Source organism: Cynocephalus volans, chromosome 4, assembly GCF_027409185.1.
Source record: "Cynocephalus volans isolate mCynVol1 chromosome 4, mCynVol1.pri, whole genome shotgun sequence".
NCBI lineage: Eukaryota > Metazoa > Chordata > Mammalia > Dermoptera > Cynocephalidae > Cynocephalus > Cynocephalus volans.
In genome coordinates, this window is record NC_084463.1 from 25,422,551 (window position 1) to 25,441,779 (window position 19,229).

The window sequence follows — 19,229 nt, forward strand, 5'->3', positions numbered from 1 at the left end:
TCAGAATGCCTGCAAACCAGCTAAACGTACCAAAAATTGATGGCAATGGCCCGACATGGAACATCTCATAGAATAAAGGCCCCACTCAGTTCAGTAAATCCAAATGTATGTCTCCAATGAGGAGTCGGAAATCCTGTTCCTTTGAGGGGTTCAAGTAAAGATTTTAGAGTTCCAGCTCAAGTTTCCTGAGCTACAAAGGAGGTACTTAGGATAGTGAGAGATAAACTTCACAAGGAGTATAGTTACTCTCTCTAAACCATTAGGATCACTGCTACACCCATCATCTGAGGCTATTCCTAGGTTTGTACAGACCCACCTAATCCATCATTGTGGCCTCTGCACTTCTTCAGCTCTGGCCTTTTTTATGGCCTAGAGCAATGACTATCACCCAGTGCACTCTCCTTGTGTGTTCACACTTCCCCGGCTCTGCTCCTCCATCCAGCCCTCCATGTCTGTCTGATGCATAAAGCCTTATCCAGGGCCCGGAAGCAAAAAAGAGGAATTTACAGAATTTGCTATAAAACTTTAGAACTCCCTAGAGGAATGTTCTCCCTCCTGGAAAGCAGACATAATTATAAAATGAATGAAAAGTAAGCTGCTGGTGGGGAGGAGGAGGAACTGAGCTCTGTTACTGGTCAGGAGTCCAACACTATTCTAGAAACTCAGAATCAGAAGGGACTGTCGACATCCTCTAGTTCAAATGTGTTCCTTTACTGGTGGGAAAAATGAAGCTCAGGCTGGTGACGTCAACTTGCTTTATTCCCATGGTTACTAATTCTACATCTCTTGACTCCCTGTCCATTCCCCTCCCCCCCACACACACTATTGCTGTGTACTTACATCAGTGGATTAGGAGGGAGAGGGTCTCCCCCATGTCTTCACTTACATCAAGACCTGATTCATCATTCTGGATAAACACCACTCCTCACCAGGAACCTCAGAGCAACAACCATCCAAAGATCTAACATGACTTGGGCTTTTACGGGTCCATGATGCTATCTGCTCCCACTCCAGGTTATAAATTTTGAATAACAATAGTCAGGCTCTACTACAGAAGAGTTTCTTTTCAGCAGAGATTCCTGTTGCCTACCAGGGATCATAAAGCAAGCAATCTTCAATGCCCAGCTTCAGTTGCAGGACACCCCCATGTGGGACAGATCTGAAATTTGAGGGTGCTGCTTCTATCAACCCAAAAGAGTGAAGACAGCAGTTAATTTCAGTGATCTATGGACCGTTATCTAAAAAGCACTATAAGGAAAACAGATCACCATCATGTCATTTGAAGATCTAAAATACTACCAATTCCAAATAGAGTAACCAAGACACAGGGCCAGAGTGGAAGGATTCAACAAACCCCACTGACAAAGCCAGACAGAACATCAGGGCATCAGCCTCTAAATTGAACCTGATGCATCTAATTAATGAAGCTTTCTGCCTCACAAAACAAGCAGCTCCAGTTCTAAATGCAAATGCATTTAGAGTGCAGAGACCTAAGGGTTCCAGGAACCACACACCTAGCTGTGATCTGCTTTAGCCCCCGCAGGCTTTCCGTCTCCTAATGGCCCCAGACACCCAGACTTCAGCATTCTGACACTGCTGCGCCCGACACTGCTGCGCCCAAGTCTCGCCCGGGCTGGCCCAAAGCAGACAGCATTGGACGCCTCTCCCAGTAGCAAACCCAAGAGGCTGACAAGTCGCCAGGCAGATCCCATCTCCAGATGAATGGGTGAGACAGACCAATGGGTGGAGAAGAGAGAAAGCGATCAATGCAAAAGGGAAGGGAGCCGAAGCCCCTCTCCATCTGCCTGGGTAGGTGAAAAAGGGAGAGACCAGGATGCGCAACCCTCATCCGCTGCTAATAAATGGCTCTGCCTCATCAGGAAGCCATTAAGAAATTGCAGCCACCACAGTCCCAAGCTCCCTGGACTACACTGTCTGCATGCAGCTGGTGAAAGCGCTCATTATCCCTACCCGGACTACACTAGCTGACTACATAGTGGAGCCTCACCCAGTGAGCCATCGGAATAAAACCTGAGTGGTGAGAGAGCAGGGACGCAGAGGTCCTTAGAGACTGGGGAGAGGCAGAGCGCCCCCGAGTGCATGCTGAGGCCACTTCCTCACATCCCCAGCTGGACAGCAGTTTTTCTTTCAGAAAGAGCTATCCTACTGAGGGCTAATGGGCATGGGCTTCTTTTTGGGGTGATGAAAATGTTCTAGAATTAGATATTGCTGATGGCCACAGAGCTCCACAAATGTACTAAAAACCACTGCAATAAACACTTTAACATGGTGAGGTTTTTTTTATGTGAATTCCATCTCAATTAGAAAAGCAAGAAATTTTAAGAGAGAGAGCTGCTGACCCACCTGCCGCATCTGAGCAATGGTTACGCCCTGGTGACTGTGGGCTGTGGACCCTTCACTCAGTTTCCCTCCCAGCAGAGGAAGCAAACGGCACAGACAATAGTTGCATGCTTACAACTGCAGGTGAGCACCACGACTACCACTAAGACAAATGGTTTTGCCAGGAGACTGAGTGAGGCAGCTGAGTTCCAGAAGCACAGGGGAGGAGGGGAAGAAGGAGCCTGCCATTGTCCTGGGGTGGGAGTGGCAGGAGGGACAGCTTGACTGAGAGGGGAAGACTGGGAGAGGACTAGACCTCCCATCCCACGCCCACCTGGGAGACTGTGGGACAGGCTGGAGAAGGTCCACTTTCAGAGGCAGACACCTGGTGTCTGCAACTTCTGGGACCACTTCTGTAAGGACTCAGAGGAAAGGCCACAGACTCCAGGAGACAACAAAACCCCTCAAATTCTCTAACCAAAAGATGTTCCCAGAAGAGGCTGCCCAAGCATCATTTAAAGTGACGTGTGCATTTTTAGATTTCTAGGTATATACTCTCAAAGGAAAGAAGTCTCCCTTAGACCTATCCCTTTCCCCCAGGCTGGAGATTTCTTTCCCAACCCCTTCAGGGAGGCAGAGGAAGGGCAGATAGAACAGGGCCCCAAGGGCAGGCTCACTGGACAGGAACTGAGGAAGGTGCAGTCACAACACTGTGATGACAAGGGGTCTTTTTGGGAAACTCTTTTCCAAGAAGGATCATGAGTTTTGTCCCCTGGAATGCCCCAGAACAGCTCTGATTGGTTGCCCTGCCCTGACTCAGATTGAGCAGGGCTCCACCCTCAGATGAGTAAATAAACTGAAGGGAGTAGAGGGAGGAAAGAGGAAGAGGATCCACAGGAACCAGAAAAGGGCAAGTGCTGACTCTGGTGCAAGGAACAGACGAGATGAAATTTCAGAGACTGGCAGTGTGGCAGAATTCAAGAAATAATTCTCTGATCCTTACACACACTCCAGTTGGGATGCAGCCCTGTCTTGGCAGCCAGCTCATTGCTGGTTTATAATATACTGAATTAGTCACTGGATTAGCAAACACATTTACACACACTGGCACACAGCTGTTTAAAGACACAGGATCCCCTTTTCTGGTTGCCAGATTCTGGCTGTAAATCAACCACTGCAATGGGCAACAGGCAAACTGCTGAGGTGCATGGTTTAGACTTCTTCAGTTGCAAAGCACTTTAGGGAAAGTCTGGTAGAACTGGGACTGTCTAACAGGCACTCACTAGGGGACAATAGGTAGGGGATCCAAGAAGAAAGAAAGGACAGTGGGTCTTTGCCATCCTGAGGCTTGTTATCTTCAGGAGGTTGCCAAATGAATTCCTTGACCCAGACCTTCCCAGCACATTTCTGTAGAAGGCGGCCTGGCTCAGGAAGCGACACTGGGAGAATGGAAGTTCTAATCCTGCCTTGCTGAATTATCAGGTAGTAGCGTTTTCCTCCTAAAACCTTAAATGCCGTTCTTTTCTCCCAGAAAAGAAAGTATCCCAGGGCAAAGACGAGAGTACTTGAGCAATTAAAATAATTTGATATCCTGATAGCAACAATTCCAAGAAACCGCATTATTGAAGTGGCCAGGGTAACGTCTTTGAAAATAATGCTTTAGAGTTGGAAACGTGACCTCAATCTAACTCAAGTTTGGTAAGTATGTGTGAGAGGATTTTGAAAATAATGTAACTGCCCGCAGAGACAGCTCTGGCCCACTTAGTTATGGGGGTGACAAGTGGAAAATTTTCTGTAACCAGGTTAACAGTAACCACAGTTTTAACAACCACTGAAGTAATAACAGTGTCAGCAGCAATGAACATTTGCACAGAATTTGTTGGCCTGAGAGATAGAGATGATGATGATGATAATACCTTCATTGAGACCCTGTGGCAGTGAAAAAGTGTTTTACAGGCATTATCTCTAATCCTTACAATAGCCCTGAAAAGCACTTTATTATTCTCTCCATTGTAAGGATCAGAAAAGCAAGGTTTAGGAAGTTAAATAATTCATTTAAGGACAAATTAGTAGGTATTAAGCCTGAATTCAAACCCAGGGCTGTCTTACGTCAAAGTATCATTATAACTGACATAAAAATAAATGAAGTTGTATGACTCAGGGTCAAAGATTACTTACTAAGGAGCAACCTAAATGTGACTTGGAGGTCTCATCTACCAAATGGGAAAAAGAAAATTTATCTAAATCATAAGATTATGGTAAGAAACCAGTGGCATAGATAAATCCACCTGACAAATAACATAAGAACCAAGTACCAATCACTAAATAGGTGAATTACATTGAGACTCTATCAGAACAGGAATTTTGAGAAGATTCGTAAATAAGATTTGTGACTAGCTTGTATAGAAGGGGCCTAGTGTGTAACCTGCACCAGCTTTTGAAAATTCAAATATTACTTCCTTGGAATTGGTTTACCTGTAAGAACACTGAAAATATATATTTTTTTCAAAGCAAGTTTGCTCACTGGCCACCGGCACCATGCCGTAAGCGCTGTGGATCCAGCAGCAAGTTTCCTGGGCCCAATTTCATTTCGAAAACAAAATCGCTCTTTTGTTCACCCAGCACCCAAAACACTTTGGAGACTTTCAGCCAGCCTGAAATTTCAAACTTCTTCCATCAGCCGTCTGTGACAAAAAAAGTATGGATGAGAACATGGAAAAGCCACAAAGCTCCCCCAAGAGAGGGGTTCAGAAACCCAGAAATAGATACTTTATTAAAAAAAGAATCTCTAGTCATATCAAAGGTTAACTCCAGGTCCACCGTGTAGACTTGATTCTTTCCACGTGTGTGTTTATTTTCCTACAAACATTCCTGTTGCATCAAGTGGCCTCAAGGCCTACACTTGTGCCTCTGAGTATCTCTTCCCCGGAGAATTCTCATGCATGGGTGAAGCTCTCACTCATTCCTTAATTTGCCAATCTGCAAAATGGGGAGCAAGGCACCTAATCTGTAAGCAAGTTTAGTAAATTTAGTTAGCCACCTTTCATTTGTCCATTTTGAATTTGCAAATGCACCATGGAAATTATATGAACTATGTTTTTTACCTTTCCCTTCACTAAACATCCCAGTAGTAGATAGTTATAAATAAACTGAATGTTTTCTTCCTAACCCTGATAAGAATGAGGAGCCTAAAAAAGAACATACCACACAGAAGAACGTCCCAAGAATCAAGACCTCTTAAGAGAAAGTTAGCAAGTTTTCTCTTCAAACAGATTCTAAGTAGGCAAGACTTTGTAATTAAAAAGATTTAAGTTCCAATTTGTGACTTGAAAACTCTATAGCCTTGGGAAATTTTTCTGGACCTTTCTGAGACTCAGTGTCTTATCTGCAAAGTGGCTGGTCATCTAAAACATCAACCTTATAGGGTTGCTTAAAGAATGCAATTACTTCTTGCAAAGTACCCGACACCTAGTAGATACTCTATAAATATTAGTTTCACTTCTCTCACTCCTCCAAATTGAAACACAGATATGTACAGAAACCAAAAACGAACACCCAGCAGTTTTGAAGAACGGTCAGTTTCCATCAGGAGGCAAGGAAGGTGTAAGATTGAACTCTTGATCTTATGTGAAATCAAGGATGTACTTTCTGTGCACAGGACTCACCCGGGAGAGTTCATATGTATTCAGCATTGCCACTCTGTATTGTATTCCCCACTCATCTAACACTCTTTGCAACAGCAATGACTCCAGAGTACTTTCTAAAGGTGAACTCATTAATTCTCCCACTCTTTGCCAAAGAAAGGCAGCTCACCCAATAGGAGCGTCCTTCTTGGATAAGAATACAGAGATGATGCAGAGATGCTGCAATAATCAGGCAGCTCAGAGTAAAAACACACTCTGTACCCTGATTCTCACACCGGGTGACAGAAGATAAGAGATGACTACCTATGTAGACCTGCCTAGTCGACAGCACAGAAAATGTTCAAACCACGTAAAGGGAAGACCAAGGACTCCATAGGTCTGACCCCAAACAATTCTTAAGTGGAGACACCAAGCCAGAAGGATGTACCCCTGTTTGAGGAGGAGACACACTGGAATTCGCTTTACAAGATGAAATTTTCCTGGCAAGCATTAAAGTTAGTGCCCAGATTGAAACATGCCAATTAGTATCTTAAAATTAGTATCTCCATTTTTGCTGCAATCAGGTGTACTACCCCCTACTTCCCATCCCCAGGCCTCTTCCCCAGTAATCCAGAGGCACCCAAGCACAAGCACACTGCTGGCTACTTAGGAGTTACACCCACTCCCAAGGAAATAGCAACATACCAAGGGGATACTTCTCGGGCTAACAACCTGTCATTTGGCCTTGGAATGGTGTGGCTTCTGGAATGACCAAAACAAGGTGGGGGGTAAGAAAAGGGTGCTTACTTTTATTGCTAAGGAACAACACATTAGGTATTAGGGAGATAATATAATCTAACTCTGCTAAACTCTGAGTATATATACCTGATGCCACAGAAAATGCCCTCTGTCCCACATGGAAACAGGAGAAAAAAATCTCTCATCTAAGATGCCATTAATTCTTGTATGCTTCTCTGGCACGGTTCTTTCCATGCACTATGAGAGTCGAAGGTTTCTGCTTCTTGTTTTTGTTTTGTTTTACCCGAAGCACTTCTCCAGGTACCTGAAGTTCCTGCTACTCATTAAAATGGACCTCATTTGATAAAAGGGGTAAACTGAGGCACAGAAGACCAAAGCAATGTACCGTAGAGTTCAATACAGGAAAACAGAGATTGGACAGGAATTCTTTTCAAATCTCTTCAAGTTAAAAGAAAAACAAATGTATTTCTCAAAGTCCAAGGTCAACCTTCCACAGAGGGAAATAGCATATTTGTCTACTAGCCCGTGAGATAAACCACATTTTTTTACTCCTTGAGAGGGAACTAACTTGCCATTCTACTAAAAGTTTGGACAGTGGCTTGGCATCATGGATATATGTGCAACCTTTCTAAATCCTAAATCATAATGATCTGTGCAACTTGCTCAAAGCTTAATAATTGGCCAACTGTGTGGGACTCATTAAATGTGTTTAAATATGTAGGGGAAATCTACCTCTAACAAAAGAAAAGAGGATGCCTGGTTGACACTTGGATCCCAAGCTAATGTTTATTATTCCTATTATGATTATTTAAGTGAATGTACTAGATATTTATCAAATGAAAAAAAATATATTTAAATGATTGTGTCTGGGTGCAAGTGTTACAGGCTTGGAGAAACGTGGCCTCGCCTTCTAGCTCTGCTACTTATCTGCCCTGTGACCTTGGGAGAGAAACTCAGCACCACTGCTTCATTTGTAAAGTACTGTAACTCAAACACCTTACCGTGAGCTCAGATGCAGTGAAGTCGAATGTCACACTGGAAAATGCGACCAGATTATGACCAAGTGTTAAGATTAACTGGTAACCAATATGCACAAACAGACCTTAGTATTTCTCCCAAATTAAACAAACATCCAGATACTTCTGAGAATTGTGAAAACAGCAAACATGGAATTTTAGAGTTTGCTTCAGCCAGGTTTGAATCTAAACTCCTGCACTCAGCAGCTTTACCACCTTGGACAAGTTGTTTAACCTCAGTTTCTTCATCTGTGAAATGGGAATAATGCTTCACTATTAGGGATTAGGATAAAATAATGAGGTTCTTGGCACAAAGTTAGCACCCAATACCTAATGAAAAATAAACAAAACACAAGAAAAAAGTAAAAATGAGTGGAGATGAGTGGCGTCCCCCATGTAGGCACCAGTAGATAAACTCTATCATCAATGGCAGTTTTTGTGTCTTCCCCCAAAACTGGCATGCTGAACTGAGGTCCCTGTTTCTGAAAGAAAGGGGTAACTGTGACAGACCTTTCTTAAAAGGTAACATTAATGTCAATAAAATGAGATGTCAGATAACAACTACAGTGCAGGCGAGGCTTTTCCATTGCCACAAGCGCAGCCTTTGAAAAGCAGGGTGGCCTGGGCTCACCACACCCCAACGTACTGTGCTAGCTTCCTAGATGGCTGGGAGGCCAAAGCAGGTGATATCTTGTCTGCCCTGTCTCTGCCAGGCAGCCTGTGCCCACTGAAGGGTCAGCTGGTTGCTGCCCAGAAACCATTCCGTGAGCAGCTCAGAGCAAGCAGGCAGGCTGGCCCTTCCCTCTGTACACACAGGAGGCAGGGCCCTGACTCACTAGGTTTGTCAGGAAGCGGTGGAGGTGTCATAGCAGAAGGCATTCCTGATGCAGGAGGGGGCTGTTTCTGAGCAGAGCAGTGCACCAAGAAGGGGCAGCCTGGATGAAATAAGCTCATTACTCAGACCACACGCTCCACCCCAGGATGCAGCTGGGCCTAGCTGCTTCACCTGCCAGACCCCCAACCTACATCCCCTTCCTCCGCGGCAGACCCCATACTGGAGCTGCCTTCCGCAGCAACTGCAGCAAAGGCTTATGGAAAAACGAAGCTCTTTCATGGAGGGAGACCAAAAGGAACATGTGACTCTTGGTCTAGTGTCACCCCTGAGATGACATGCCTCAGTTTCCCCAATGTTGAGCAAGGCTGGCAATAATTCCTAATATTTAAATCTGTGGAAGTTGCCCTTTATAGTGACACCCAAAATTCCCCAATGACTGAATTGCTGTAAACAGAATTTGGAGATTAGAATGAAGACATCCCCATTTTGCCTACCTCTTGAATGATAGTCTGTGCTCTCTCCAAGTCTCGATCATTTTAAATGTTACCTAGAGTTATAAAATGTCAGTGTTAGGAGAAACCTTATAGGTCATCTTCTCCAATTAATATACTTGACTAATAAAGAAAGTAAGGTCCAGAAAGATGAAATGACTTGCCCCAGGTTACACAGACAAATACAAAGCAATGGCTAGAATCCAAGCCTCCAGACTCTACAGCCAGCAATGCCCTTCCAGGGTGGACACTCGGCTTATTTTGTACACAATACTTATTCCTACTGTGCTGATAGTTCTCTCTTACCAATTATTCACTGCATTTTGTGCATTTCATTTAATCCTGATGATGTAAGGCAACCTATGCACAATGTATAAAAGTAACTTAAATTTTAGGCAAGGAATATCAAATAGGAGAAATGCATAGATACTGAAAGTATAAACATCAGTCGCATGGAAACTCTTCCACTGAAAATTTCCTGTGATAAACTCTCTGAAGATTATTTTAGAATTAGATTCGACAACACATTTTTATTTTGAACATGAATGAGAACAATAAATTATCCAAGCACAAATCTGTAATTGCATAAAAATGTCATTAACTGGGAACAGGTATAGTGCCTGGCACATAGTGGGAGTTCCTAAACACTTCAAAAAAACGTGTATCTACAAACACTCAACAGGTTTAGGAGATTCCCTTGCCTGATCTAGGTTCTTAATTTTCCATTTGTAGCTTGAAAATATGTACCTGATAGATTTTGTCATCTTTTCTGAGGTTTAACGCTTATTCTGATAAACTGATATAGAGGTTTTAACAACTAACAGTATGAGTGGGAGGGAAAGTAATGCCAAAAAAAAAAAAAAAAAAAAAGCACCTCTCTCATAAGCCTATTCAATAACACTGCTCTGTCCCTAAGTTCTCCCTACTTGCAAAGGCAAAACTCATCTTGAGATTTAAAACGTTCTCAGGCTCTGGCCTACCACTTCCTTCTCTCTTCCCTTTCTACAAGATTTTTCTCAGTGTTTACGTAAGGCTTTCTTTCATCCCACACTTGCAGCACTCTTCCCACGCTGTTCTCCATATGGAAGATAATCCCGGCCCTGTTCTTACACCTCTCCCAATGCTTCAGAACCGCTCATGTCCTACATGAAGTTGACCCATGAAACCATTCTAGCCAAGAACTGTCAGAAGAGAGGGTCCAGCAGGCACAGAAAAATACAAATCATCACTGATCCACGCATATTTTCATAAATTCAAACACTGGTCCTCCTGCACTTCCAGCCATGAAGTACCTGGAACCCAGGGAAGTCTCAATCTGAGTTATCCTGACCAGTTATACACCCATGAGGGGTTTAAAGTATTCAGAAATTACCCCACAGACAGAGTAGAAACAACAGACTTTGCCCACCAGGCCACCTGAGACTGGAATTATTAGCCAAGTGCCATGCTTGGTCCAGATGGAGACCTTACCAAAAGTCCATAAAATTTCACTTAAATTTTTTAATTCCTTTTTTTATTATTTCCTTTTGTTTGTCTATTCTTTCATTAGTTCTTTAGTACTTTCTTACTGTCTTCCTTCTTCTTTCTTTCTCTTCTTTTTCTAGCCAAAAAGGATGCTGCAAGTGAACCTCCTGAAGAATTAAGTATTGAGTGCTTGCATTTTTTGTTTTTGCCCACTTTAATGGTACCAAAAACAAAAATTAATAAAAAGCCTTTTTTTTTTGCTTCTTTTTATTCCAACAGTAAAACACTCCTCATATTGTATAACCATTAACATTTTTTTTCTTTTTAATTGTCTTCACTTGTGTAACAGTGTTATTTCCCTCCTACTCAAAAGTCCATACACACACTCTACATGCAGAAAGTTCACAGTTCCTCCACAGAACCTTGCAAAGCAAAAATCAACAGCTTATCACAGCTACCCAAAGCTACCAACAGGTTTCAAATGCTTGAACTGAACTTGTTTGAGGTTGATTTTGAGTTGTTTCTCAGGTGCTGAGAAATTTTATATTATACTCCAAAAGCAAATTAAAAAATGTAACTCATGGTTGGGGGAAACCATACGCAACTTGAATTGCTTCAAACTCTTAATCTGGTCCTGTTAGTTTACTTTGGATGGTCTAAACCCTAAGACTAGCAATTGAGAGAAGATATTCTAGAGAATGCCATCATCTACCCTTCTTAGTGTCTAAGAAGGGTGACCCCGCTCTGTTGGGAGAGCCCCAGTTTATGTCTATCATTCTGGTGTGATTATTAATAGTGCCCCTTTACTTTCTCAAAAGTGTCCCAGTTTGTATGGTAAGTTATATGATCTCCCTATCTATACACCATCAGGATCTGAAATCCAGTAATCTAAAAATTTCCCATGTTACTTTGGGTCTAAAAGCATGATCTGAGTCAATATTTTAAACTCTCAGACAGAGAACTAAATGCTACAGAAAGGGACAGTTGACAAAAGTTAAAGGGGCAGAAAGAAGCCACACTTGGAGTGTCAAGTGACAGGCTTGATTGAACCCAAGCAGGAGAAACTAGAAAGTACCTGGGAAATATGACAGAGTCAACTAAATAATAAATATTTATGGCTTGAACAGCAATATTCTCAGTGTGTCTGTAAGCATGGCTCTCTGCCAATGAAATTGGACCTACCACGCTACACTACAGACCAATTTCTTTCTGTATCTTCATGGAGATTATAAACTATACAATTAAAAGATAAAGGTAATGCAGATAGGCATAGGGCTTCAGAAAAGTAGCCAAGTAGAAATAGTCTATTTATGCAATCTAGAAAACATCCACTGACATTTTGAAAAAAGGTACCTACAATCCAGCTGAAAAGAAGCAAAAAGTAGCTACAGACACATGACAAGTAAAAATGATAAACTTGAAAACAGCCTCGGCATTACTAACCCTGAGTTAACAACAGCTTAACAGCTGTGAGCAAAGACCTAGAATACTGAGAAGACCTAGAATACTGACAGACCTAGAATACTGAGAACACAGAGGCAAATCCTATCAGAGATTCCATCTGAGCAGGTAAAAGGGGCCAATGTTTTATTACGGAGCAGCTAAAAAAAGACATGGAGACTATGTTGTTCATATACAAAGTCTTCTCTGTGATGACTGTGTGGGCCCAAGAATAGTAATTATTTGGGAAATGCTCCCCATAATGGAGTGATAAAGAAACCATTTCCTTAACCATAGACAAGTAGCCAGAAAGTCTGTTTCATTTCTAGCCATGGGCTGTGGACGGCTCGCAGGCCTGCAGGTCAAATCCGGCGACCAATCTTCCTTCCTTCCACGACAATGCCAAACAATGTGCCCTGACACATGGAAGACTTAAAGAAACTAAGTTTTAGGGGGAAAAATAAAATTTACTTGCTGTGTAGACACAAATCTAACTACCCATGACTGCTTTGCAAGCAGGAAAATTATACTCCAACTGTATTAAGAAAATGAACTAGTTTGTCAATCTACATCTTTCATCATCCAGGTTGTGAGAGGTTCCATGCGGAGCAGCATCAGTGATAAGGGAGGTAAAACAGGCAGAATCTGGAGGCTCAGTGAAGGATTGACCTTGGAAGTGAACGTAATCGCCTTCCCACCTGTGAGAGAGCCAAGGACATCTGGAAGACATTGGAAAAACAAGAACCCTGGTTCTCTGCTTCACAATCTGAGGTAAGCGTTGCTTGAACCTTTAAGCATCTTCTTAAAGCAACACATCTGGACAGCCAGGCCTGGGGACAGCCCACGGGACGGGCCCTTTCCCCAAGCTGTCCAGAGCACTGAGGCCATCTGATTCAGCTCAGAGCAGTCTTGCAGGATGGCAGGGAGCTCCATACTTCCTGAACCCCAAAGCATAGACCAGCACTGCCTTCTCATACGACCATGTTTTAATTTCCAGAGTGTCCAAGAATAACATGCGCTTTTATTTTAGGCACAAAATGCCTGGAACATCTCATCAGTGCGTAAGTTCCTGAAGTGTGGCCTTAGGCAAAAAGTAGACACATCTGAATCATTTTCCTCATCTGAAAAATGGAGAAAATAACATTTTCCCCACCCCAGAGTAAGCGTGAAGCATAAAACTACTCTTTTATGTGAATGTGCCCAGCGCACAATGCACACACAACGAGCTCCAGAACTGCCCCTATCTCTTCTGAATGGCAAGAAATTACTTCCAATGCAAGCTTGTGGAATGCCAACACTGCCATGGGTTATTCGTTCAGCACACTGGAGAGATGTCTAATTATATTGTCCTGAGAGATGTCTAATTATATTGTCACTGTAGCTGTCGTAGGGTTATCCGCTGTACTCTTTGAAATATGGAGACTCTCTTTCCTGATAAATACTGACCTACACTAACCAGCTCTCAGTTTTGCAGAGATCCTAAGGGAGCCCAGAGCAAGTGGGTTCTGGGAGGATGACCACAAGCTGGTTTTTCTCCTAAAGGAAGGGGATGCTTCTACGGGGTGGTCTGGTATCTTTAAGAGAGAAAAAAAGTTACATAGACCAAAAAAGAAAAAAAAAAAACCCAAAAAACAGTGACACAAACTGACCAAAAATGCCAGGAATGCAAGCTCTGCCAACCAAATAAATAAATAAAATGTGAGACACTTTATAATAACTGGACATGATACATTTCTCAGCCCTGAATAATTGAAAAGCTCTCCTTTTCCACCAACGCTGCAAATGTCCCCGTTGCCCCCAGACTTGGTGGCCTTCCTGCTCAGAGGTAACACTGACAACCTCTTTCACCCAAAGTAACTGGCCAACCCCTGTGACTCTAACTGTAACAGTCGGACCTCAAAACACTCTGAAAGTTACCTGCTCACTACATTTGCTCTCCAGAGCACAGCATGAAGATTCATTAAGCATGAGATCTCAGCTAAGCAGGTGAAAAACACTTCCTTAACATTACTCTCCTTCCCCTCCTCAAATAATAGACTAGAGAAGATGCATAACACAGCCACCATATCCCCTATCAAAAACATTTCAAGGGCCTCTGAAAATTCTACACCAGTCAGAGTCATTTTTTGTTGACTTTTTAGTTAACTGTTAAACAGAATGTAGTAGGGTCAGGTACTGTTTTAAGATTTTGCATATATTCATAGATTTAATCCTCATACCAACCCTACGAAGTAGAATGATTATTCCACTCATTTTACAGATGCAGGAGCTGGGGCACAGAGAGATTAAGCAATTTGCCCAAAATCACAGAGCTACTAAGTAGCTACACTGGGATTCACACCCAGATAGACTGGCTCCAGAGTCCCTGTTCTGAACCCCTGTGCTCTTTAGTCAGTAAAACAGTATGGTCAGCAGGTATCCAGGAGCACAGATCCTAATAGCCTGGGCAGCCCCGCCCTTCTTTCTCGTCGATACTGATGAAAATACAACGACTGACCAAGCTGGGAAAGAAAAATTTTTCTTCCTATCTCTAAGGACAATACAGGTCTCCGATGGATGGACACCCTCTTCTGGCACGGTGTGGGGTGAGGGGTTGATTCTTTCATTCTTATAAAAGGGCAAACATTAGAATTGGAACTCCTGCTCTTATCTGGACATTAGGCTCACCTCACCAAAAAGGTGGAGTAGAGTGGGGAAGAAGACAAAAAAAGCAGCAGCTTGGGAATGTGTTTGCTTTGGCACCCAGCCTAAGCCCCTTCTCAGCAGGCTCCACACCAGGAGAGAACCAGGAGCGAACTCAATGGCTACATCTGTTTTTAGCCTATTTAAGATATGAGAACCTTGCAATCACACCGTTGCAATCAAACAATATATCCCACTTTACACTTACAAGGAAAATTCAATTCTAATGTTATTTCAAAGTATATGTTAATTTGGTACTTAAGGCTGTCAAAATCCTGTGAGGTCTCAATATAGAATAAAAGTGATTAAAGGTTCTTGATCAGATCCTAGCCCCAAAGACAGGCAAATAGTACAAGTCTTTCAACTCCTGTTTGGACTCCCCACTTCCCTACTGCCTCTATAGCTCTCATAAGTTTGGGAGGGGCTGGGAGGAAATTGTTTAATCATTTAAGCCAGGTAAGATCCCACACTAGTTGTCTCCACACATAAGAAACTAAGCAACCCAAAGAAATCATTCTGACAAATATTTAAGTCACAGCTGTGGATACAAAGCCACGCTGTGAGAAGTTAAACTTTAAACACATGTCCTATATGGTCTGATGGGCAAAGCAAATCCCCACTTAGCCAATGTCTTGTCCTTCCACTAACAAAAGCAGGCAGCCCTGACCGATGTTTCTTGCCTCTTTGCCACCTGCATGTTTAAGACTCAATTGAAGTTTCTTTGCAGAACTTTCCAAAGATAACTTGCTATATCACTCAAGGCAATGTACACTGAGAAGTTAGAAACAGGGTTCTATTACTTCAGCCACTGGCTCACTGGATATTTTTACTTATTTACCTTCTCTGTGTCTCTATTTCCCTCTCTGAGGTATGGGCATAATAATCACACATAAGCAATTAAACATCCAGAAAAAAATTGTGAAAACTTAGTTAGTATATCTCTATATATTTTCAAGTTTCTCTATTTTCCCCAAGACAGTGCTAGAAATCAAACCTCATTATAATGCCCAACTTCTTTGACCAGTTGAAATTTTGTTGTATTGAAGGTCACTTACAAAACCTGATCAGTAGCCTGGAAACCTTTTTTGAAAAAAGAAAGCCATTCTAAAGGTGCTTTTTATACTGAACATTGAGTGTAGCCTTAGGCCTTACTATGCCTATTTTACAGATGGGGAACCTAAAGAAAGTTACTTGCCCAGGGTTTATTTTTATCAATAATTTAAATAAGTACCATATATGTTAAACCTTTACTGTTACATTACAAAAAAAAAAAAAATTACTTCAGCTGTTTACTGTGATGTAAAACATGTGTTGCCAGGGACTCTTTCATTCCCAGCACGAAAGATCCATCATAGGTATGTGAACTGACACATCTACACGATATTTCCCAGATGACCGAATCTGTCTCTTCCCCATAAACACACATAACAACACATATAAACAAGCCATTCTTAAGGAAAGGACCTATTAGCTGATTTTATATCTTGCTGTGAACTATCCTTTTACTTCTTGTATGTATGGTTTGAATCAATTGTGACAAACAGAATTTATTCCAGCTTCCTTGAACCTCCCGATGCAACCATCATAGCGACATCATGAACTGCACTTCAGTGCCTGAAACGCCACCACGGCTCTAGCCACACTCTCAGCGTTGCTCACACCATCATCATCCTTGTGACAAGAAACAAGCTCTGTCTTCATTGTGCACAGCAATCCTGGGGTTGAATGTGAGGGGGCCCAAGGGGAGGGGGCATGATCTACGTGTCTTTGAAAACATTTCTGAAGGACCTCAGAATGACAAAACATCAGCTGGGCTTGTGCTGAAAGTTCAAGCAGATGAAACAAGGGTTAAAATAAGCAACTAATTATGGCAGAGGCACAGAAGTGGTAACCACAGAGAGCAGCAACTAAACTTATTGATAATCAGATACAACAGAGGAACATGTTACTGCAATTAATTATTTTCCAGAATGCACTACTTTCTCTCTGCATATTTCTATATTCTTTCACCTCCAAAATCACTAATCTCTAAGGAGAGCTGGCAATTCCCTACCCTAAAGGAAAGCATCTTCCCTCTCAAACTGCATTTGTTCTAGGAATTCTATAAGGCTGGATTCCATTAAGCTGTTTAGCACCAAAATCTGTGTCTAAGACAAAATGAAATTTCTTTCCTATCCCCTCTCTTCTTCAAAAGACACAAAGTCACGTTTAGAGTTGGGATGCTTTCCTTCTTCTAACGGTTCTTTGGTACCAGAGGACAAGTTTATGGCAGATAAGAAACGTGGGTAAAATAAGTAACCTGCATGAATAGGATCGGACCCATCCCAAAGTTGGAAGGATAATTTCAGTTCTCCTCCCATCTCCTCCCTCTTAACCCAGAAAAGAGGAGCTAGACCGCAAAGGGCTTGTGACAGGGGTGCTCGGGTTGCAAGACATTATTTAAAATTTTGCTTTAGGGCCAGCCCGTTACACACAGGGGATGATGTCCTCTGAGGCAGTGTCCACACCCCCCCCCCACCCCCCACAACACGTTAAGAAATAAAGCCTTAACGCTTAGTTGGAAAGATTTTAAAAGCAGAAATGGGGACGCTGGAAATTCTTTGAGCTTTTTCCCCACTACTCACAAAAACACAGCTGTGAAAATAAATACCACCCCCAAACCAAGGGTCTCGGCCACCAACAGACCCCCTCCTCCGTCCGCCTCTCTCCAGCTGCCAACAGCATCCCGCTCCTGCAGAAACGCACGGCCCAGAGGGGAACCGCGAGGAGGGGAAGAAGTGGGGGGACCCCGGCCACCGGCCGAGAGCTGGGGCGGGAGCCTGGGCAGTCACACTCACCCGGGGAGGGGAAAAGCTCCAGGTCGACTTTTTCCGTCTTGATGATGGTGAGAGTCGGTTTGAGATCGACGGCCGCCTTCATGGTGCCAGGAACGGGGGCAGGCGGGATTCTAGCAAGTTTGCTCTTACTGCTGTTCTTCTTTTTAAGGGGGGTTAGCGACAGGGCAAAGGGGACGGGGGACCCGACGTTCTTCCCTGAGAGATCGAATTCGCGCTGCCGGCCCCGCGCGCGGACGGTGCGCGCCGGGCGCTCTCCCGGGAAGTTGGCACTCGGCGGGGAAGCGCGCGCTCGGCTCCCGGCTGGCCCGCGCCGCCGCTCGCTGGTCTCGGCCGGCAGCAGCCCCGGTGGCGGTGGCTCGCGCTCTCCCGGCCGCGTCTCCCTCTCGCCTCCCTCCCGCGCTCCGCGTCAGGGCGTTTTCTCGCGGCGCCGAGTCGGGGCTGCTGGGTCCGCGCGCCCCGGGCCGGGCGGTCTCGGGGTGGGGGGGTGGGGCGGGGCGGGCGGCGGGGCGGGGCGGCCGGGGGCCGGGCGAGTCCCCGCGGCCAATCGGCGGCCGCGGCCCAAAGCGAAAGGAAGGGCGGGGAGCGCGCGGGGCGGGTCGGGCCGGGCCTGAGAGGAGCCCGCGGGCCGCGGAGCCCACGGCGGCCGGGGCAGGGGCAGGGCCCGGGCGGGACAGCGGGCCGGGCGCCGAGGCTGCCGCGAGCGTTTCGGGAAAGTCCGTCTGATTCTCCACGCATTCTTGAGGGCTTGGTCACCCGCTCCCGCCCCTCCCGGAGCCGCATAGTTTTGCAAGTGCGTGTCCCTCGTTCATTCACAAAGACTGACACACAGGACGTGAGGAGGCGTGTGCGTGGAGGCCGGCGCGGGCGGCGCGGGCGCGGGAGCCCGTGCCCTCAAGGGCACTACCGGCGTGGGCCTCCAGCCCGACAGTGAGTCGGGAACCGCGGCTGCGTCTGCAGGAGCCTTCTGGTTCTCGGAGCCCACCCGTGTGAGGGTGAAGAAGTGACAGGGCCGGCGCTGGTGAACAGAAATCTTGCTTCGCTGCGCTCGACCGGGACCGAGCCCGAGGCGGCCTGCTGGAGACCCCAAAAGGCAGGCCCAGAGGCTCCTGTGTTAGAGGGGAGTCCGGAAAGCGGGCCCCAAACCAGAGCCTAGCCGTGGGCTTCCGCAGCTTCCATTCACCTACAGTCCTTCCTTTCACAGACTCCTCTATGAGATGGAACTGACAGCCCTCCCACCACCACCACCACCAAAAAAGTGAGGCAGAGGCTCTGTGCCTTTGAATTTCTGGAGTACATCACCAGCAGCCACGACAGAATGGCAATACACAGCTCCTGTTCCGTTTGGGAATTCCCAACGCTTCAGACAACACAGTATGAACCCGAATAATTCATGATCGCTACTGATGCAGTGTATTATAAATGGAGATAGTCTGTCCTAGTTAACAAATCGACCAGTACCTACACAGCCAGGCACTGAGATCCATCTCTGATTAACTAAAAGATTAAACATAAATCTTGAACGACCTAAGAGAAAATTATTTTTAATTCTGTTTCCCGATTTCTAAGCATATATTGAACTCCCACCACTTAACTGTAACTGTAGTCTCTACCTCTGGTACATTTTAACACACCTGCTTACCTTCATCTAAACCCAGTTTTGTCCCCTGGAAGCATTAGCCACGTGTACGTTTCCCACAGCAAATCAGGGAAGGAGGTAGAAAGAAAATAAATCTCTGGCTCCT

General features: G+C 44.5%; 1 protein-coding gene across 1 annotated transcript in view; it reads right to left on the reverse strand.

Moving 5' to 3' along the window:
• Positions 1–17,916, reverse strand: part of ETS1 (ETS proto-oncogene 1, transcription factor) — a 62,907-nt gene extending 44,991 nt beyond the window's left edge. The window contains exon 1 of the mRNA XM_063094224.1: positions 17,488–17,916. Within this exon, the coding sequence (XP_062950294.1) occupies positions 17,488–17,569 (82 nt within the window). The 5' untranslated portion in view covers positions 17,570–17,916. The remainder of the gene's footprint in view (positions 1–17,487) is intronic.
• Positions 17,917–19,229: the final 1,313 nt, after the last annotated feature.